General features: G+C 36.1%; 2 protein-coding genes across 15 annotated transcripts in view; both read left to right on the top strand.

The window, feature by feature from the left end:
- Positions 1-6,497, top strand: part of agrn (agrin) — a 294,150-nt gene extending 287,653 nt beyond the window's left edge. For 11 of the 12 annotated variants that reach the window (XM_065285838.2, XM_065285837.2, XM_065285841.2 and 8 more), the window contains 3 exons: positions 98-322; positions 2,236-2,339; positions 4,023-6,497. In XM_065285838.2, coding sequence (XP_065141910.1) covers positions 98-322; positions 2,236-2,339; positions 4,023-4,180 — 487 coding nt within the window. In that variant the 3' untranslated portion in view covers positions 4,181-6,497. The remainder of the gene's footprint in view (positions 1-97; positions 323-2,235; positions 2,340-4,022) is intronic. The other variant, XM_065285836.2, reaches the window with a different exon arrangement.
- A 2,348-nt stretch (positions 6,498-8,845) lies between these two features.
- The window catches only part of ptpn11b (protein tyrosine phosphatase non-receptor type 11b), a 32,884-nt gene continuing 21,856 nt past the window's right edge, over positions 8,846-19,873 (top strand). For 2 of the 3 annotated variants that reach the window (XM_065285832.2, XM_065285833.2), the window contains exons 1-2: positions 8,846-8,996; positions 18,951-19,073. In XM_065285832.2, the coding sequence (XP_065141904.2) occupies positions 8,983-8,996; positions 18,951-19,073 (137 nt within the window). In that variant the 5' untranslated portion in view covers positions 8,846-8,982. Of the gene's footprint in view, positions 8,997-15,320; positions 15,501-18,950; positions 19,074-19,873 lie in introns of those variants that run through there. The other variant, XM_065285834.2, reaches the window with a different exon arrangement.

The following is a 19,873-nucleotide window of genomic DNA, read 5'->3' as shown; positions in this document are numbered from 1 at the left end:
GTAAGTCTCAGGGTGAAATCCTCATCATGTTGTTAACACGGCGTCACTGGAACAAAAATGGATTTGTGATTGCGATTCCTTTTTCTCTTTGATGTAGTGAGAAGGCGCTGCTGGTGAATAAATTTGAGCTGAGCATTAAGACCGAGGCGACCCACGGTCTGATTTTGTGGAGCGGGAAGGGAGTGGAGCGCTCTGACTACATCGCTCTCGCCATCGTGGACGGACGTGTGCAGATGACCTATGACCTCGGTTCTAAGCCTGTGGTGCTACGTTCCTCTGTGCGTGTCAACACCAACAGCTGGATTCGAATCAAGGCCAGCAGGTACTGTAACTCTAAAAGTTATTAAAGCTGAAATGAGAATAGTATTTTTTTGTGACAAATGTATTTTTTTAATAAGGACAGAATATAACTGCACACGCTCACTTTATGGATTTATTAAATCCGAAAAGCAACAAGCTTTGTAAAGATACAACTTTTACAAAATAGAGCACATCATACATGGAGGCAATATTTACTCACAGGTGAAACTCATTACATCACAATCAATGTTCAATAAATAATGAACAGCTTAATTTTATTCATTAAAAGTATGTTGTTTCTGCCACAACTTTGCAAAAAATCACTAGAGGCAGATATTCATGTTTGCTTGGAAAGGCATACACTTATGTACAGTATGCTATTTTGGCATGTTGATGACCATTTGTATAATCATGGTTTTACTGTAAATTCCATTATTAAACGGTAGCAAAACCATGTTTAATTTGTTGTTACCATTGCTTAATTATATTATCCGTGTTTTGAGGTTTCATCATTGTAAAACCATGGTTATTTTTCATTAGGGTGTAACTGCTTGCCAGTAGAAGCATACATTAATATTTACCAAAGGTTTGCCATGTAACTGCTAGTAGATGCGATCATTTATGTTTGCTAAAGGTTTGCTTGTAGATTGGCAACTTGTTTATGGCTATAAAAAGTCACATTTATTTGCATATAGCATTTTTTATTTGTATTTATTTTGGTTCATTGCTTAAAAGCACCTTTGCAAAAAAGACCAAAGAAGAAAAACAGGGAAAAACTAAAAGTGCCAAACTAAAAAAATTCTGTTATTAGAAAACTTTTTTTTAATCTAATTTTTAATGGATGACTTGAATATTGAAGAAAAAGCAGCCAATAAGAGCCCAGATTAAATGTGAACAACTTCAATATTCTTTCAAATTCATCCTAAGGTGAAACTTTAAAAAGCTGATTGATAAAATGACACAAGTACGGTTTTGCAATTTCTAGGCAAAGTGTGACTGCACTTCAGATGATACATTTTTCAGAAGTTTTGATTGATTTTGGATGCGTTTAGAACAACATAATTCTCACAGTTACATTTGTGTAATACCGAAGTTTGTTTGAGTTTATTATTATTCTAATGTGAAAAGAAATATATAAATAAAGAATATGAATATTTTAAATATATTTTATAAGTTATCTCATCTCTAGTCAAGATAAATAATAGTAAGTTGAAATGACTTGTAAATCTGAGTTGATTTAACAAAAATAATTTTTCAGCAGTGTACAGTAGCCTTAGGGGCGGTTCACATTTAGCTTATAAATCCGGGCTGGAAACGCGACTATCTGTTGGTTCTTGTCACATGACCTGTGGTGCCCTTGTGGCATTCAAGAAAGTTGAAATGTTTTTAACTGAATTCGGTGCTGACGCCCCTAAAAAAAAAACGAGCACGTCGCAACGCATGCGCGTCCCGAACGCGTTGCTTCCATTTTGAGCATGCATACCGCGCACCTACATTTGAATAACAAACTTGAGCCCGCAAAAAATCCAAACGTGAATTGCCCCTTAAAGTGGTCTTATAATGGTTCCGACACTCATGTACAAATTCAATGTGTGGAAACTATCTGTACCATATTAAATAGCATGGCATCATATTTTTCATTGCATCATACTGCATTGAATGACATCTTGTTATATATTTATACATAGAATGCATATTTGATATACTTTTTCTAGACATGCCTTTCCATCTTACGTAGAAATGGCCTTTAAAATACCTCTACTTATACAAATACACATACCGCTACAGATCTTTAGTAGTTTGCTGCAAATTTAGTACATTTACAGTATACTTACTGCATACCTGTGGAAAGAGTAATCTTCCGTTGTTTTTTACAGTTTTGTTAGCGTTTTATTTTACCCAGTTGTTTACTATTCATCTCTGCTTTCTCCACAGAGCATTGAGAGATGGCTCTCTGCAGGTTGGTAATGAGGCAGCTGTCACTGGGTCATCGCCCTTGGCTGCCACACAGCTGGACACAGACGGCGCACTCTGGTTGGGTAAGTCCTTGGGTAAACTCCTTTGCAAAATCTTTGCTCGTTTATAACCAAATGCACACCTGCTTTGCCACAGAGAATAAATTTTCCACTTTAGCTTGTACTCGCTAATTGGATCTTGCCCCACAGCAAGTGTTTTTATGGCCTAAATCTCATTCCACTCGAGCATTACCCGAGAACTTCATGGTTGCACCTCATTGGTTATTAGAATAACATGTTATTGGCTTGTTCGAGTTTTAAAAATGTCTATGTTTGACATGCAAATATGTTTGACAGTATTAAAAGAGAGAGTTTAAGGATGTGGCGTAGACGACTTGAGAAATGCATTTGTGCCGAGCAACACAAGGCCACCAGGTTTCAGTAAAACAGGTGCTGTGGATGCCCGATAGCAAGAATACATTATTCTTACAAGAACTGAACATCAAAGGCTCTCCTTTAAAATTCCTTCTTTCAAATGCTATTATTTATTTACTCACCCAGATGTAATTCACTTGAAATTTGCCCTGTCAGTCCTTCTTGTCCAAAGCATACAATCCGATTAAAAGGGGCAACACAGGGAGGCACAATAAAGCAAGACTACGTGAACTCAAAGCTAACAAATTATAACAGAATACATTTCATGCTCAAAGAGAGAGAAACAGAGATAGATTTTGACAGCGTGAAGGAATGAAGCTCTCACTATGAAACTTTTTTAGCATCCCTGGAGCCTGAACTTCCAAAAAAACACATTTTGAACTTCCCACATGTTCCTGAATTTTGCTCACCTGTCTCTCAATCTAAGACCCCTGCTTTAGACACGTATGTGTTTTGGGAGTAATAATGTTTTTAAAAGTCTGCCAGGCTGAACCTCCATAACATTAGGTTTTTTATAGGGCTGTCAAAAGATTAATCGCGAATAATCGCATACAAAATAATAGTTTATGTTTGCATAATATACGTGTGTGCAATTTTTTGTAAATATAAATACACAAACATGCATGTATGCATTTAAGAAACTTTTACATTTATTTAGATTTTGATATATTTAATATTATATATAGATTAAAAATATATACATAACATGAATATGTATGTGTGTATTTATATATACAAAATAACTACACACAGTGCACACATTTATTATGCGAAAACAAACATTTATTTTGTATGCAATTAATCGCAATTAATCTTTTGACAGCCATAGTTTTTTATTTATTTTTCTATATTAAGATTTAATGGTCAGAGAGTGGGCTTGTAACCCAAAGGTTGCTGGGTTAAAGTCTCACGGCGGGCAGGCACGACAGCTGTGGGTCTGCCTGCGTGCTTACTAATGCAGAGGTCACATTTTGAGTATGGGCTACAATACTTGCCAATCACATCACACATTGTGTTCATATATCTATTTTAAGTTACACAATGATTTGCCTATTACTTTGAATCTGACAAGCACTTCAAACAAGCTTTAAAATTGCATACTTGTCTATTGTACAATAGTTGATTAATACAGAACATACTGTAATCTGCAGGTAACATGCATGTGTGTCCTCTGCTCTAAGGTTACAAACTTCATAGCACCAAGAGTACTCAAAAAATACTCTTATTGCTTTATACATGAAAAGTAATACCATGTAATGTTAAGTACTGTGCAGTCATCATTTGTCAATCATGTGTACTTGATATGATCTTTTTAATCTTTTTTCTCTCAAGGTGGTCTTGAGGAGCTGTCTGTGGCTCGCCGTTTGCCCAAGGCTTACAGCACAGGCTACGTTGGATGCGTTAAAGATGTGATAGTTGACGGGGTGGAACTTCATCTGGTGGAGGATGCCTTAAACAGTCCCAAAATATTACACTGTTCGGCCAAATAATGCGGCATACCTTCCTCCCAACACCATGTCTACTGCTGTAATTATTTTTCTTTTTTTTTTGTATACTATTCTTTTGCTTTTATATTGGAAAATTACATTGTTTTAAATATAATTTTTTGTTTCGTTTAATTTTTTTTCCATCTTTGCACCCATCACATCCTCAGTTGCAGGTGAACATGGTGTCACAGGACATGCAAAATGCGTATTAATTCAGTGCTGCTTCTATGGCAGACAAAAAAAACATTGACTTGCTCAATACTTGAACTGAGGCAGATGAGGTTGGTGGTTTTGTGCTGTCTGGATTGCCTTCCGGTGCCATATCTCACTGATGTACGGCAATCACCATACATTCCTCTGAGCTGTTGCTGCGGTCCATTACTACATCTAAGAGATCTAAAAAAAAGACTTCCTGCTTCATCAAGAAACGACAGCAGCCGTGAAATAAGCTGAGCAAATGTATGTACGATACTTCTCATTTATGATACCACTAACAGGGGTGAACGCTCAGCGATTCGGAGCTTTGCATCTCTAGACGATAGTAGCTGACATTACACTTAGCATTCCTCAAAATTCAATATTTTTTTTCCATGCAAATGTCATTATTGACCTGTGAGATGTAATAAATAGTAAAGAAATACATGAGACTGTGAATTTTGAAGATGCTATTTTTTGTTGCAATCGTTCGTCTCATGTGTTGTGCATATCTAAAGAGCAATTACATATATATATATGAATATATATAATATGACCACTTGTTGCATGCATCTTTTTAAGTGTTGAGTTGATTTTTCTTTGGTTTTCTTGATATCCATTATTATATTCAGGGCAGAAATGTAGCTTACCAGGAGGACTACATTGCAATGTAAATGACCTTTATTACTTCTGTTTTGACATTTGATCATTCAAAAATATTGAATTTTTATATATTTGCTTTTTGTCAATCTGGACTTGTGTATGTATGTGTGTGTGTGTGTGAGACGGATGGATAAAAACAGTTACAACAATTCAACATCAGGAGGCGCTGTAACACAGGAAGAGATTATAGACTCATTGAACACATCAGATGGACATAAAAGCGGAAATACTTGGCATGTTCAGTCATTGAACAGATATCTTGTATTCATGGCATTATTTTCTATTCTATATCGACCGAAAATGTTGCTTTAAAATGCTGCCGGCACTTGCTGTAATGGGATGACGTTTGTTGTAGACCCCTTGCATCCTATGACTGTGGCCCCCAAAACAGCTGTTCATGTCACAACAGTAATCAGTGAAAATAGTAATGCATGAGTTTGTCATGTCAAAATGGTTTTTGTAACCTGTTTCAAGACAGATGCAATGCTATGGTTTCTACTGCTGTCTCATTGTAAGAAATATTACGAGTTTGATACTAGATGCTTCGCAATATTCAAAAAGAAATGCCTGTTTGAGGTAAATTACCACTGTATCTTTTTTATTTTTGTCATTTTCTTTTTAAATCCTGGGACATGCAAATTCATCATCATGTACAGCCCTGTGACTATCTAAGTTACTGAGGTTTTGTTTAAGTATTATACACTGGAACCAAGTCTGACTTGTCTATACACAAAGCATATCCAGATGTGGCTCATATATGAGGGATGATATCAGGAAATTTTTGATTATGTAACAGCGTTCAAAGGATGTCTAGTGTTATAGACTAAGACCAAGAGCCCTTTGTTACTGCAAGAGCTATGGATCATTCACATTTTTAGTATAGTGCCCTCATCTTTTCAACCGGACTGAATTTTTTCTCTTTTCTATGCTCCTGCATACTCAAGGAATGAGGCTCATGGTGCAGATCGCCATGGAAATCTGCTCCGCGTGTGAATGGAAACTGAGAAATGCCTTAAAGTCATTCACCATTCATGGGTGACAAAAGTTAATGTCCATACTGTTCTGTGCTCTCACTTTAGACAGTATTTTACTCTCATTCCCATGATGTAAATTAATTCATAAATGTTGATAATTATATTAATAATGCTTATAAAAAATTTCAGAAAGCCTCAATAATAGTGGACTCTACAAAGTACTATTTACTGTACAAATACTATTTTCAGAATCGTATTTATGTCTTAAGAGGATTCCCAGTCTGGCATTTGTAAACTACTGTTTAACTATACCTGATGGGCAGTGCACAGAATGAGAGGCATGACATTACCATTACTAACTTTATTACCTGTGTCTTGTGTTCCAACCACCATAAAATAAAATGTAAAACAAACTGAACTGACTTTGAAACTTTTCTGTAACATTTCTTCCTGATCAAATTCGTGAATAAATCCCTACATTTACCAAACTAGATGTCTCTTATACCCATTGTACTGTGTTCACAACATAGATCTATCTAATCTATTTTTTTTCTTTTGTTACAGTACTGACAAACATTTGGATGTTCTGTGATAATTTACTTGTCTTCATGTTTTTCTACAGTAATTCTGTAAGACTTTCTTGCATGGACAAGGAATTATATACTAAGTAATATGACAAGACCTGGATTCATTAACGAAATTTGTCAGCTGTAAGAAGTAGTTGATCTAGAAATATATTAGATTTCTCTGCAGGGTAATGCATACGAAATAATGCCTATATGAGCAGAGATTTGTTCTGTATTTAAATTCATACCAGTGCAATAAAGGGGCTTTGACTGCAAGTAAAAATGTTTCAGCTGTCTGGCAAAATCAGGGGATCTGTGGCTCTCTTTGTTCTTCCTCATGGGTTTTGGTTTGGACCATGGAGTCATCAGGCTGTAGGGTCAAGGGGCATCTTGGAGGGAAGGGGGCTTGTCGGTAGCACTGGTTCTTCCTTTGGGGAATGATTTCCTTTAGTGCACTTCCTTATGTGACATGTACGGCACCGCTGTCTACAGTTCAGAAAATCTAGTAAAACAGTGTTTTGTATTTTAACTTAATTTAATTAGTGAATACGTTGTAAATAAAAAATTTATAAGTATAATCAAAGATTTACAAGTCATTTCAACTTGTTTAGCTAGACAGTGAAGAGTTGCTGTATAAAAAAGTTGAATTATCTTAAGTTAAAGCAACTCGTGTCAAGATAAAAAATCTAAGTTGAAATGACATGCAAATCCAATATGTAAAAAAGTGATCATTTTATTACTCTCAATGTGTAAATAATTGTGACCCTGTTTGTGAAATCTCAATCTAATTTTGAGATTAGGAGCATTATAGTTTAATTTCAGTCATTGATTTCACATTGATTTAAAATTAGTGCTGGGCAAAGATTAATTACGATTAATCCCATACAAAAGTATGCTGTGTGTAATTATTATTTATATATAAATACACACACATTTATGTATGCATTTAAGAAACATTTACATGTGAAAAAAATATTTATTTATATTTTTATATATTCTATATGATATATACATTTAAAAATATTATATTTTAAAATTTTATATAAATAAAAAAATTCTGAAATGAATCTTCGTGTTCGTGTGGTTAAATATACATAATAATTACACACAGTACACACACATATATTATGCAAAAATCACTTTTATTTCGTATGCAATTAATCACGATTAATCTTTGCCCAGCACTACAAACCGTGAATCACAAAAGATTGTTTTAGTTGGGTTTTTACAGACTGGGTCACAATTGTGGGTCATTTAATTCATTTGTGGGTGTTTTTTACTCTACCAGTATATAAATAAAATAGTTATTTGCACAATACAAAGCTCTCAAAGATAATGTTACCACACACGTTGTTTGCATTGGCTTCTAGACTACATGGAGAACAGCAGGGCAGACTCTGTACAGAAAGAGAAATCCATAGATAAAGTAAATTGCATAACCACATCCCCCTGCAGATTAATCTCCCTTAGGGCCACTGACGTCATGGCAACCATGACATCACTGCAGTGACCTGCTGGCTACAGACTGTGCCCACAGCTGCCACCTTCAAAAAATAAATAAATAAATAAATAACTCGTGCAAAAAGATGCAATTTGCTGTTGTTTAGTGTTGTGTATCCTCTATTCATGCCATAACCTGAAATATCAGAAATAATAATCAATGTCGCTAGATATTAAATTTGGCTTATTAGCCTACTTAATTTTTGAAATGGTGATAATGACGCGGGACTTTGACAAATTGAATTAAATATATAGCTAGTATGTACAGTAGGCCTACATTGTACATCTCGGAAATTTTTGTAACCTTCTTTAACCCCTTGCACGTTTTTACATTCCATAATATTATATTTTTTATTTATACAATAACGTCCTATTCTGGTACTAAATAATGTCTGCTGGTGAGAGAGAAATAAGTTAAAAAAATATATAACGGGTTTTACAGGTTACGAAACATCATTAAGTATTGTTTTGGGTCATTTACCATTTACCAAAAATTACCATTGGTTTAATTTTGTAACCACTTAGCAATTTTTACGGTGGAATAAAACATGATTATAATAACTGACTTTTTAAAAAAGACTAAATAAAGTTTGACAGCCTGTTGTGTGTGTTTGTGTGTGTGTGTGTGTGTGTGTGTGTGTGAGAGAGAGAGAGAGAGAGAGAGAGAGAGAGAGAGAGAGAGAGAGAGAGAGAGAGAGAGAGAGAGAGAGAGAGAGAGAGAGAGAGAGAGAGAGAGAGAGAGAGAGAGAGAGAGAGGCGGAGTGAGTGAATGAGAGTCGGGCGCTGTCCTCGCTCGCGCGCGCGTTCTGCTTCAATCCGCTGCATTGACTCGGCGCAGGATTATTTTGTTAGTGAACACTTTCCCCTGCTGTCCCCTTACACACCTCTGACAGCCCACGGAACGGCCATGACGTCTAGAAGGTAAGCTAAAGACAATATTAAAACGGTATGAGGAGGCACTGATGGTTACTTTCGTGCACGATTCACTGTCTACTTTGGCCCATTGCACCGAACCGACGATTGTTATGTGTTCGCATGGGTCAACAATCACGCAGTATTAAGGATTAGTTTGTCCTATTGTTTATGTCAGTAGTATGCATATTTTATCGTTCTTGTTACCAGATATCGATAATGAATCTGCAAACTAACTGTAACAGTTACACTTGTGACTAAAACAATCTTAAAACTGTTTAATGTGACTGTTTATTGGGAGGTTTATGGTAATAAGCTGTTACTGTCTGTGGTCGTATTATGTCACTGTATTTACTTCAGTTCACCAGCTCGTGACATTAGAGGATAACGGTAGTTTATATTCGCATACGGTTAAACGAAACTGTTTTATGCTGCTACCTAGCTGTTCCACTTAACGTAGCTAACGCAGTTAACGTAAATGTATCTTTGTGTTACTATGCTTATGTTGAGTAATAAAAAAAGACGTTGAATTAAAGCGTCTTCAAACTGCACAAAATTGTAATGTAAGAAAATTAAATAATTTAAAATATAATGCAAAAAAATTGGTCATGAAAAGTGAATCATGTTGCGCTTCAAATATAACGTTACATTAAAAAGTATTAATTTAACCATAATTTGTAGCCTATTAAAGTTAATGCAAATATGAAAATGCAGATCACTTGCCTATATGATCTGCATTGTCATATTTGCATTGACAGTTTAATGCACATAAACAAAGAGCTTTAGCACACATCAGTTATTGTGACAGTTTGCACAGCTGGCCTTTAGTAAACAGTACACAGTATGATGAGAAACCCTCAATTCTTCATCACACTTACCGTTAACACATACAGTAGCTTTCTGTAATAGACAGTGAGTGTGGGCCTTTACTTATACATCTATATAAATAGTTACACTGCCACCAGTTATCATACACTGTTACAGCATTAAGATAAGCTATGCATTAAGCTACATTTGTCCCCGTCTGTGAAATCCATGCTAAATTCCTATAATCTAATTATGAGATTTGGAGCATTAAAGTTTTGGAGTTTACGTTTATTTACATTATCTTTGACATGGTTTTCCTCGTCAATATTAAAGATATCAAGGTTATATTTTCACAAAATGTTCTTTACATTACACTAGGATCTTTTTAAGTGTAATTACGTACGGTAATATACTGTAAGTTAAGTTCATGAATGTATGTGACTCAGTCATAAACAACAATAGGGGTCCTAGTTGTAAGAAGGCCATAAAAGTAGTTTTCCTTGATATAGTGTGGAAGACTTTATTTCCGTTTTGTCTCAAGATTATGAATCATATTTTGTGCCGTTCTGTGTGTCTGAGTTAGCGTGTACGGGAAAAAGGAAAAGGAAGAGATGGCTCATTGCATGCTAATTTTTGTGGGGTCATGTCAATATCTGGGTCATAAATACATCTGTTGTATGTAAATAGCCATCGTTCTCAAAATTTCCACACTTGTGTGAGTATGTGATTGACTCATACATGTTAATTCTGCATCAGCTTTTTCCTGTCAACTGCATGTATGTCAAAAGTTTGACTCATAAAATCTAAACTCAGAAGGGACAGGAGCGATAGCGTAGTACTAAATATTGACATACAGGAAAGCTGCCTCTCCAGCCTGCTGAAATGAGATAGCCTGTACGAAATTTACAGGAATTCTGCTTGTTATAAGCAAAAGAGTTTGCTGGGAAGTGTTTTTCCTTCTATCGCAGTTATCAATTTTTAATCCTTTATTTTTTGTGCTAGCATTTACGGTAAAAGCCACCCAGTCTCATGTAGATGCATATAAATAGCACGAAGTGTGAAAATCGTGCAATATATACGCCAAATTCCACTTTGGAGTGATACACCAGTCCTTCCCATTCACTTAAACAGCACATCTTTTTTTCTATTTTATTTATTGGTTTCTCAATTTCTTTCTGTTTTTTAAACCATTTTCGCTTGGGTTTAGGGTTAGGTTTGAGATTTGCTTAAGGAGGTTATTTAATATACAAGTTTCTCCATGTTTTTTTCTATATTTGAGCCATGTATAGAAACTTCATGCTATTTATACTCAACTACGTGAGACTGGGTTGGTAAAATCAAAAGTGTTACGTAGTTGATGATCACTGGTTATATGGTTCCTTAAAATAATACCACAGTCCAGTAGGCTGACATATACCCACAGTAAACCTAAGGAAATATGTACCTCATACAATCACAAAAGAATTTCTATTCAGTAGATACTATCATCAAGAAGGATGTCCTTCATTTCATGAATAACTATATAGAGAATGGCTCTGGACTAAACTTTAGCCCTTAAAGGCAAGTGCTTGATTCCATTCCAGGTCTCTGTTTCTATTGGAAGGGTTGTTATCAGCTGTTGAGAATTTGAATATGATCGTTGACGTTAGATTTTGTTTCACGTGTCCTTGGGCCGTCTGTGTTGGGGCAAGTTCAAAAATGGTAACATATCTGTGCGACGGTGGGGTCGGTGCGACGTCCAGCCTTGAGTGTGCCATTCCAGTTTACATTTACTTGACCTCATATTTATGTGTTGGGGTCTTTGTAATGCAATCTAAAATCAACACACTTACAGATTTACTGAATTATATTGCATAGGTAGAGAAGTAGGACGTAAAAGATGTATCAAGCATGCCTCATTCCATACTTGAATACAAAGCTTGATTCGAGACAGATCAGCTTTATTTGCATATGCTGCAGATTCATCAAAAACTTTTTTTTATCTTTATGATGTAGGTGTTGACAAGCTACAGTGCTCTCTGTGTGTTTAAACTGACCCTGCGGGTCTTCTCTAGACTGACATGTGGCAGCACAGTCAGCTCTTCTAAAAATATCAGTAACGCTACCAAAATCCAGCCAGCAGGACTCGTCTGCACCCGATATAGACACGAGAGGGTCTTTGAAGCTGAGTTGGGGGTACTAAGTATATCACTTTTTGTCACCAAGCCTGCCTCTTTTAATAGTCAACTATGGCGAACTTGAGACATTATGTAAGAGGCAGATCGCTGTGTGCACGTGGGTCCTTGTGTTTCCCCTGTCAGAACACTGCAGCAGCACTTTCCGCCTGATATCTCTCTCTCCCTGGCCCACGCTGTATAACCCATTTATGCCCCCGGGTTATCATAAGCAAAAATTATTTGAGTCTCTGGTGTCACTCAACAGCCAATACTGATGTGACAAAAGAGATTTATAATGGCGCAAAAATATGTTAAATATACGGTAGAAAATGCCAGCTGTGTTTGCCAGGAATTTGTGTCAAGAAACACAATCTCAAGGCAATTCATATGTATTTTACGATTTAATTTATAAGACCACATTTATACGTTTTTGTATGATTTTATCACTCCTGTGATGTTGGGGATTATAAGAGTATTGTTTTTTCTAATAATCATACGTTTTTGTAAGATTAACTTTGTACGACCTTGCACGAATTAGTCAACATGTAAAAAACGTACGAATTCCTGTGAGATCAGGCTGCAAAAAACAGCGAATATTATAATTTGCATTGCAATGTCTGGTAATATTGTTCAGTTTTGTTGTTTTTTTATAGTGCATTGCTATTTTTATCAAGCTGCATGCTGGACAATGGCTGTTAATTATTAAACCAGGGGACCACCATATTTCATCGAAGGGGAAGCTGAAAGAACAGAAGCACTCTTTCCTTTGCGTTCATTAATCCAGCCATTATAACGCTAATGGTCTCAGATTCCACTTACCGTATGAAGTTTTATAAGGTTTACAGGGAAGTTACTGGAAGTTATTTCTTCCTTGAAAAGGGTGGGTGATACGGCATTAAAGTGACGATTAGAATAAGACTTTCATCGATGTATGCCAAGTAAACTATAAGTAATGGGTAAAAAAAATCACTTTTTTTCCAACACAGCAACATGATGTGAGTATGGGGGTGGGACTGTCTGTTCTTTTGACCAATTAAAGACAGGGAGCATTTGGGAAACCTGTTTGAAAACAGTTTTTATTTTTGAAGGAGCGTGTGGTGGTGCAGAAATTACACACTTTGACTTTTAACTAAAGCTTAGTGGAAAGCCTCTTAATATTTTAGACTCATGATTGTACGTCCACATCTATTCTGGGAAAATTAGGGTGCTTTCCTGACTCTCAAGGTCTGCCTTACTTCTCTTACGTCCCATAGTGACACTGAACTCGTGCCAAAGTGTCTCTGTAATTAGAAAAAAGCTATGTAAGCCTCAGCTGTAAATTTCATGCCCTCCACACGTTGTTTGCAGAGTCTCCTTTAAATCTTAGTCATGCTTCATTTTCAATTAGATTTAGATTCATACCGACAAGCAGTTTTGATTTTTGGTTGCAAGCACAAGAGCAAAAGCACACCATCTGCGTTAGCTAGAGAGTTTTCACAAAGTTAATTAAAAGTACATTTAATGCTTTCAGAAACTTCCATAAGTCAGTTATGAATATGCAAAATTGTGAATTGTTATGTTTCTCTACTACAAAAATATACTGATTAAGAAAGTGATATTATTTGTTATTATATAAAAAAAATTCTTGACTTGGGAATATTAGCACAATAATAATTGTATCCAGGCTGTAATGAATATATTTGATCTTGGCACGTGGTATACGTTTATCAAATACTTTCACTTCAAATCTGCTTAATCCGAAGATCTATCAGAAATACCGGTTCGCAGAATCTGTTAAACACCATGACGATTTTTCTGCAATTCTGCATGAAAGAAGAATTGACCTATCGCTAAGCCCCACGCCTTGAACGCAGATGAGCCAATGGCAGTTGAGTATCAGTTGCACTAGGACCGGAAATCGGACAACTGCAGGTTTCAACGCCATAGAAAAGCATTGTAAAATCATAAGCTTACATCGATTTTATTGTGTTTATGCTTCCAAAATGGTAAACAAAGGGCCTGGGGTACTTGTAACGCTAATCCAAGTTATCTTAGGAGAATGGGCAATAAAATGTATTTTATACCACTTTCTAAACCCAAAAGAGACAGAGCAAAATCCCACGTTATGTCCAGATCAACAAGGATGTATACATTTGTTCTAAGCAGTGGCGGCTGGTGACTGCTCTTTTGAGGAGCGCAATTCAAAATATGTGTTGCTCGTGTTTTCAAAATATGTGTTTGTTGCGTCATGTGAACAATGTGCATCACGTGTCTTGTCAAAATAAGTGCCTGCTGCACATGCGTCAAAACCATTTATAATAAAAGAGACGCTCATGTTCACAAAATACCCGCAAGACTCACATGACTCTCACTTAACAGTAAACTCTGAAAATCTGATATTTGGCAAATGCGAGCATCTCTTTTATCGACATAAACCCCTTAGATGTCTGCAGCAGGCACTTATTTTGACAAGACACGTGATGCACATAGGTTCACTTGATGCGCAGAACACATATGTTGAAATGACGAACCACAGACGACGGGCCACATATGTTGTGACGAGCTTCGCATCGCAAGTCAGTGGTCGCCACTTATCTTATTTCCCATCATATTTATATTAAAATCTTTATATTGATATTAATATCACTTTGTGTCATAATTAATGAATGCTCCTCGATGAGTCCTTCTGTGTCCAAAATCTATCAAAAACATCCTGTGACATGGTTTTCTAACTGACAGCTTCTATTGTAAAACCGCTAGCAACCATTTGTTTGTCTGAGTTTGAAGCGGTAACTAAGTGGGTGGGCGGACTTAGCCACAGGTCAATTGGATGAACGACAGCATGCGTACGTCAAGGTACAAGAGGTTTTTTTCCAGTTATAGGTGGTTTACTGAAAATAATGACAGAATTTATAACCCTTTATCTTTATTCAGAAAGGACAATTTGAAGGGTGACGGAGATTTTTTTTCAGTCAAATTTGTTAAATACCAATGAAATGACTAATGTGATATTTGTGATAATAAGGCACTTCAGTTACAGACTAATAACCTTTACATTGCCACAAGTTGAATTACTGAAAATAAAATTAAAATGCTAATTTACAAGAAAACATGTCAGATGCACTTATAGTAGATGATTTTTCATTTGAGCTCTTCATATACTATTATATAAGGTTTAATAATGTATGTTGTTCCTTTTGCTGTTTTTGGTATGTACAGTATTGTATTTTTTAAAAGCCAACTCTTTCCATTTAAGCCTAAATGACAGCAGAAATAAGGGGTGTAGGAGCGTTCCGGACTGCGTCACATTCAGAGAGAGAGAGAGGAAGATATGAGGGGCGGGAGGAATGGACAGTTGCTCAGAAGCCGATTGTACGAGCTGGCTTTTCTATCAGGGCAGCTCACACGCTTCCAAATCCCAGATTAAAAACCCCCACCTTTCTTTTCAACCAGCAATACTCCTACAAGTCTCCCCCCTCTCTCTTTTACCTTGTGTAACTGTACTGAGCGTGGATTACTAAGCGTTGAGGCAAAGCGGGGGGCTCTGACAGGCTCCAACCAGAATGGTGAGGTAGGAACATGAGGCAATAGTTTCTGTTATCATTTCGTATACGAGCTGCGCCGTTACTTGCGATTGCATTACACCTCTCTTTCATATGGTCTCGTGGTTTGTGGGAAGTTTTGTGTGTGCGGGCGCAAAGATGGATTGTTGTGTCTGTGTGTGTTGTGCTGAAAGAAAGCTGCTTCTGGAGGAGGCTCAGTGGGGCTTACATCTGACCCAGAGCTGTTTGTTACTTGGAGCTGAACTGGAAGAATCTGTGCATAATATGGCCTGTAAGAGTAATGGACCAGCCGTAAAGAAAAGATGGGGTCCTGCATCACGAGACCAAAACATGCAATTTTGGATCATTATTAGAGTGGTGTTGGAAAGTTGTCGATGTTGGCCACTATCTAGTTTCAACAATAATCATCGTGATTGCAGAGGGGTTTTATTTAGTTTTGGGAACTCTGTAAGGAAGGTTGAAAAGTCAGACTGTGTCTGCTGTCATTATTTTATGAAAACACATGTAGTAGAAGTTTAGCAGGGATTAGTGTCACCTGTTCATTAGGTTTTTTTTCAACTAAGCTAAATCCCAAAGTTAAATAAAGTTTTTTTTATTAAATGCAGATATAATACAAATACATTTTTAAAGAAAGTCATGCTCAAATCTTTTTTTACAGTTTGCTGGTTCATTGGCGTTCTATAATAAAATGTCCATTATAGATTTTTTCGGTGTAATAATTTTGTAGTTCGTTCTGTAATATTTCACATTTGACTGAATTGTGTGAGGGTACATTTTTAGAACAGAAAGGTTTCTGGCTTTAAGTGTTTCTAAATGTTATATACCCCATGCATTATCAGCTAACAGCTAATGTATGAAGGAATGTTTATCTACACAGCCCAGACCACATTTAGTGCTCTATCTTTCTTCCAGTTATTCAACATATACAGTACGGCATTATGTTATTATATATTGCGGGAGTTTTCAAATTTTTTTGTCAGCCGAACCCCCTTAATCTATATTATTTACATGAAGTATCCCCTGCTTTTAAGTAAATCTTTTAATAATCGAATAACACATTTGCATGTTTAACTTCAAAACATTTATTTTCTCACTTCTCAGGTTTCTGATAGCCTATATTGTAGTGTTGTATGGTCACATGACATTTAGAATGAACAAATAAAATGTATATATTTATTGTAAGTAAGTGTTTTATTTAGATTTTTTAATTGAATTGTAACTAATTAATTGTTTATCATCAACTCACAAACCCCCTGCAATTCTCTGGTGGAGTCCAGGGAACCCCAGTTTGGAAAACCCTGATGGGTGATTCTAATGAAATCCAGACTTAAAAGGTGTCCAGCATCAGAATTTTTAAAAAGCCCTTGAAACCAATTTCTTTGCACATATAAGATTAAGGGCTGAACTAACTATAGCCATTATTTTTAGAGGATTTAAAAAATATTTCCTCTAGAATTATTTACATTTTTTAGATTATCATTATAAAAAAATATAATTACCGCAACATGATATTACATTAAATATATGCATTTACAAACTCGGTAATGAGAACCAAAAAGTTGTTTAGGTACTATGACAAACAAAATTTCAACTTTTATCTGGAGAGAAAAAATAAGAACTGCTTACCTGGTAGCCATCTTGAGTGTCACAGTCAATTACAGTATGTCCCTTCCAACAATTAAAAAAAAAAAGTTAGTTTCTTGAGGGCTTAAACAATGATTGCAAATTGTTGTGGAGGATGAGAAAATAGGTCTTGGACACATTTATATTCCTTATTATTGTCTCTACATTTACCAATGATTACCAAATTCCACATGTTTCTTTACTGTAAATGTTTATAGTATAACATGCACTGAAGCTTTTTATTTTTTTGATTTTTTAATTATAAATATTTCCATGTCAAAGAACCCAAATCAAGTCAAGTTGCGGTAATGAAAATGTTCCCTAAATGTGGAAAAAACAAGAAAAATTGGTTTGTATGATGTCATTTGAAATCATGTGCAACATTTTACAGAATATTATAATATTGGTTTAATATTGTCTTATTTTTGCTTTAGTAATGCAAACTTTAAAATAGATAGGAAAGTTAAGGACTGCATACTCTAAAAAAATGCTAGGTTGTTTCACCCCATGGTTGGGTCAAATGTGGATAAACCCAACTCTAAATGGACAAATGGACAAACCTAACTCTTGTGATAAATTAACTTAACATGTTCTGGAAAATTCAAGGTTAATTTGACCCAACATTTGGGTTTGTCAGTAACTGACCCAACGTGTACTGGAACAACCCACATTTTTTAATATGTATTTTAATATGAGTGTAGCCATGATTCAATAGGAGAGGACAATATAGACTTTTGACAAACATTGAAGCTTGATTCACAACAAACAGTAAAAGGTTGCAGAGCTCATTTTATTTGGTAAACATTAATTACTAATGGTTACATGATTTTGACTGAATTTACATGTAAAAACCCTTGCAATAAAGGGAACCACAGCATACATTTTAGGTTAATAAACTGGAGATATCAAGCTAGGATAAGAAAAAGAATTTTAAACATTAAAAATATATCAAATATAAAAATACACACTTGGGTTTAAATCCTCTAAAATGCTTTGACATGATTTTTGTCTGGTTGTCAGCATGGAGCTTGTTTAATGTTTATACAATGTGGTTATCATGAGGATTTGCACAGTTTGGTCAAGGTGAAAGTAAGTAACCACATTCTGTCAGAGATTATAAGGTGGGGTCTACACAGGCAGCCACACTTAGACACAGCGTACAGATAAAATTACTCCTAACCCCAGAACAGCCATTTATAAAGCATTTTCACGTGAGTGACCCTGTGTAAACCCAGACGGGCTGCATGCAGTCAGACAGCTGGACCCATCATTAACCCAGATTACACTTGACCCTTATCACCTTCTACCCCCATCAACCCCAAAGGATTAGAAAATAACATAACTGATTAGTAACGGTGTAATACACTGTGAAATTAGACACAGATATGCATGTGGATAAGCTGGCTTGATGACATCATTAGAACAGTGGGCCAGGGGAAGGGGCTCATGAAGTGGGCGGGGCTTGTGAAGTACAGGACCATGCTAGATTATATGACCCACTTGATTTGAGTCAGCAATTACAAATCCTGATAAAAAGATTTAAAGATGTGAATTTAGAAAGGCATAAAGATGCAAAGGAACAAAGCTTACCAGTTTTATGTCATTAAAATGTGTCTTTATGTGTTAGGTGGGCTGACTCCCAAATCCCTCCAGTTGAAACTCACACCCCTCAAACACAATCCGATTGCACATACATAAACAAAATGCATAAAATAACATTTTAGTATACTTTTAACACATTTAGTATATTCTGCTTACATTTTAGTCATTTGCATCTGTAGCTTTTTGTGCACCCTGCGAGCAAAACATTTGCTAAGCTTTGGCTTTTATTCCAGGTGGTTTCATCCTAACATCACCGGAATCGAGGCAGAACACCTCCTCCTGACACGGGGCGTCCACGGCAGCTTTCTAGCGAGACCCAGCAAAAGCAATCCAGGAGATTTCACTCTCTCCGTCAGGTTCGACTTTTAACTTCATTGTCCTGTTTTTGTCGCTTCTCCATGCTTGTGAATGAAGCTGATCCAATACTCTGATTCAAAGCATGGGACACTTGTGTTGTTCATTTATCACATAAGAGAGGTGGCATGCTTGACCTGATGTGATTGAGCGTGAATAACATCTCTCCCGTTGAATGTTTATCTGTGTGTTATTGATTACTTAAAAGGGAACTGAATGTTCCCATTCTTAATGCATTTCTCTGTGCAACAAGAATGCATTTCGATCTCAGTCAATTTTATTTAAGAGTTTGTTTACATTTCCTTTTTTCATGATTCATCAAATTGTGTTATACAGTACGTGTCAATACAATACCTTAAATACTTTCTTGCAAGTTTAGGTGCCATCAGCACATCTTTTATGCCCGAAAGTGCTCAGAACCGGTTTGCTCAGCACAGATTTTGCCAGTGTTTGCATTATCACCAGATTTGCATAATTACTTAAGTGACCTCATATATGACACAACTTATGATTCTGATTATAAATGCAGTATGCATACTTGCATACAGCAGTATTTTGATTGATGTCCATCAGTATTATGCATCTGAATATAAATCACATTAATGGACAGCACTTTCCCCGCTGCTCTTTAGGACCTCAGAGCATTTAAGTTGCCCCTGGGCTGGTGCTTAAGGATTACAGTGTCAGCTTGTGGGCAGGTCTGTGAGCCATTGCAGCTGCTTGTCTGATGAGTGATTGAAAGAGAGAGAGAGAGAGAGAGAGAGAGAGAGAGAGAGAGAGAGAGAGAGAGAGAGAGATTAAC

This window comes from Paramisgurnus dabryanus, chromosome 21 (genome assembly GCF_030506205.2).
Source record: "Paramisgurnus dabryanus chromosome 21, PD_genome_1.1, whole genome shotgun sequence".
Lineage (NCBI taxonomy): Eukaryota > Metazoa > Chordata > Actinopteri > Cypriniformes > Cobitidae > Paramisgurnus > Paramisgurnus dabryanus.
This window is presented reverse-complemented; position numbering and strand designations above follow the sequence as displayed.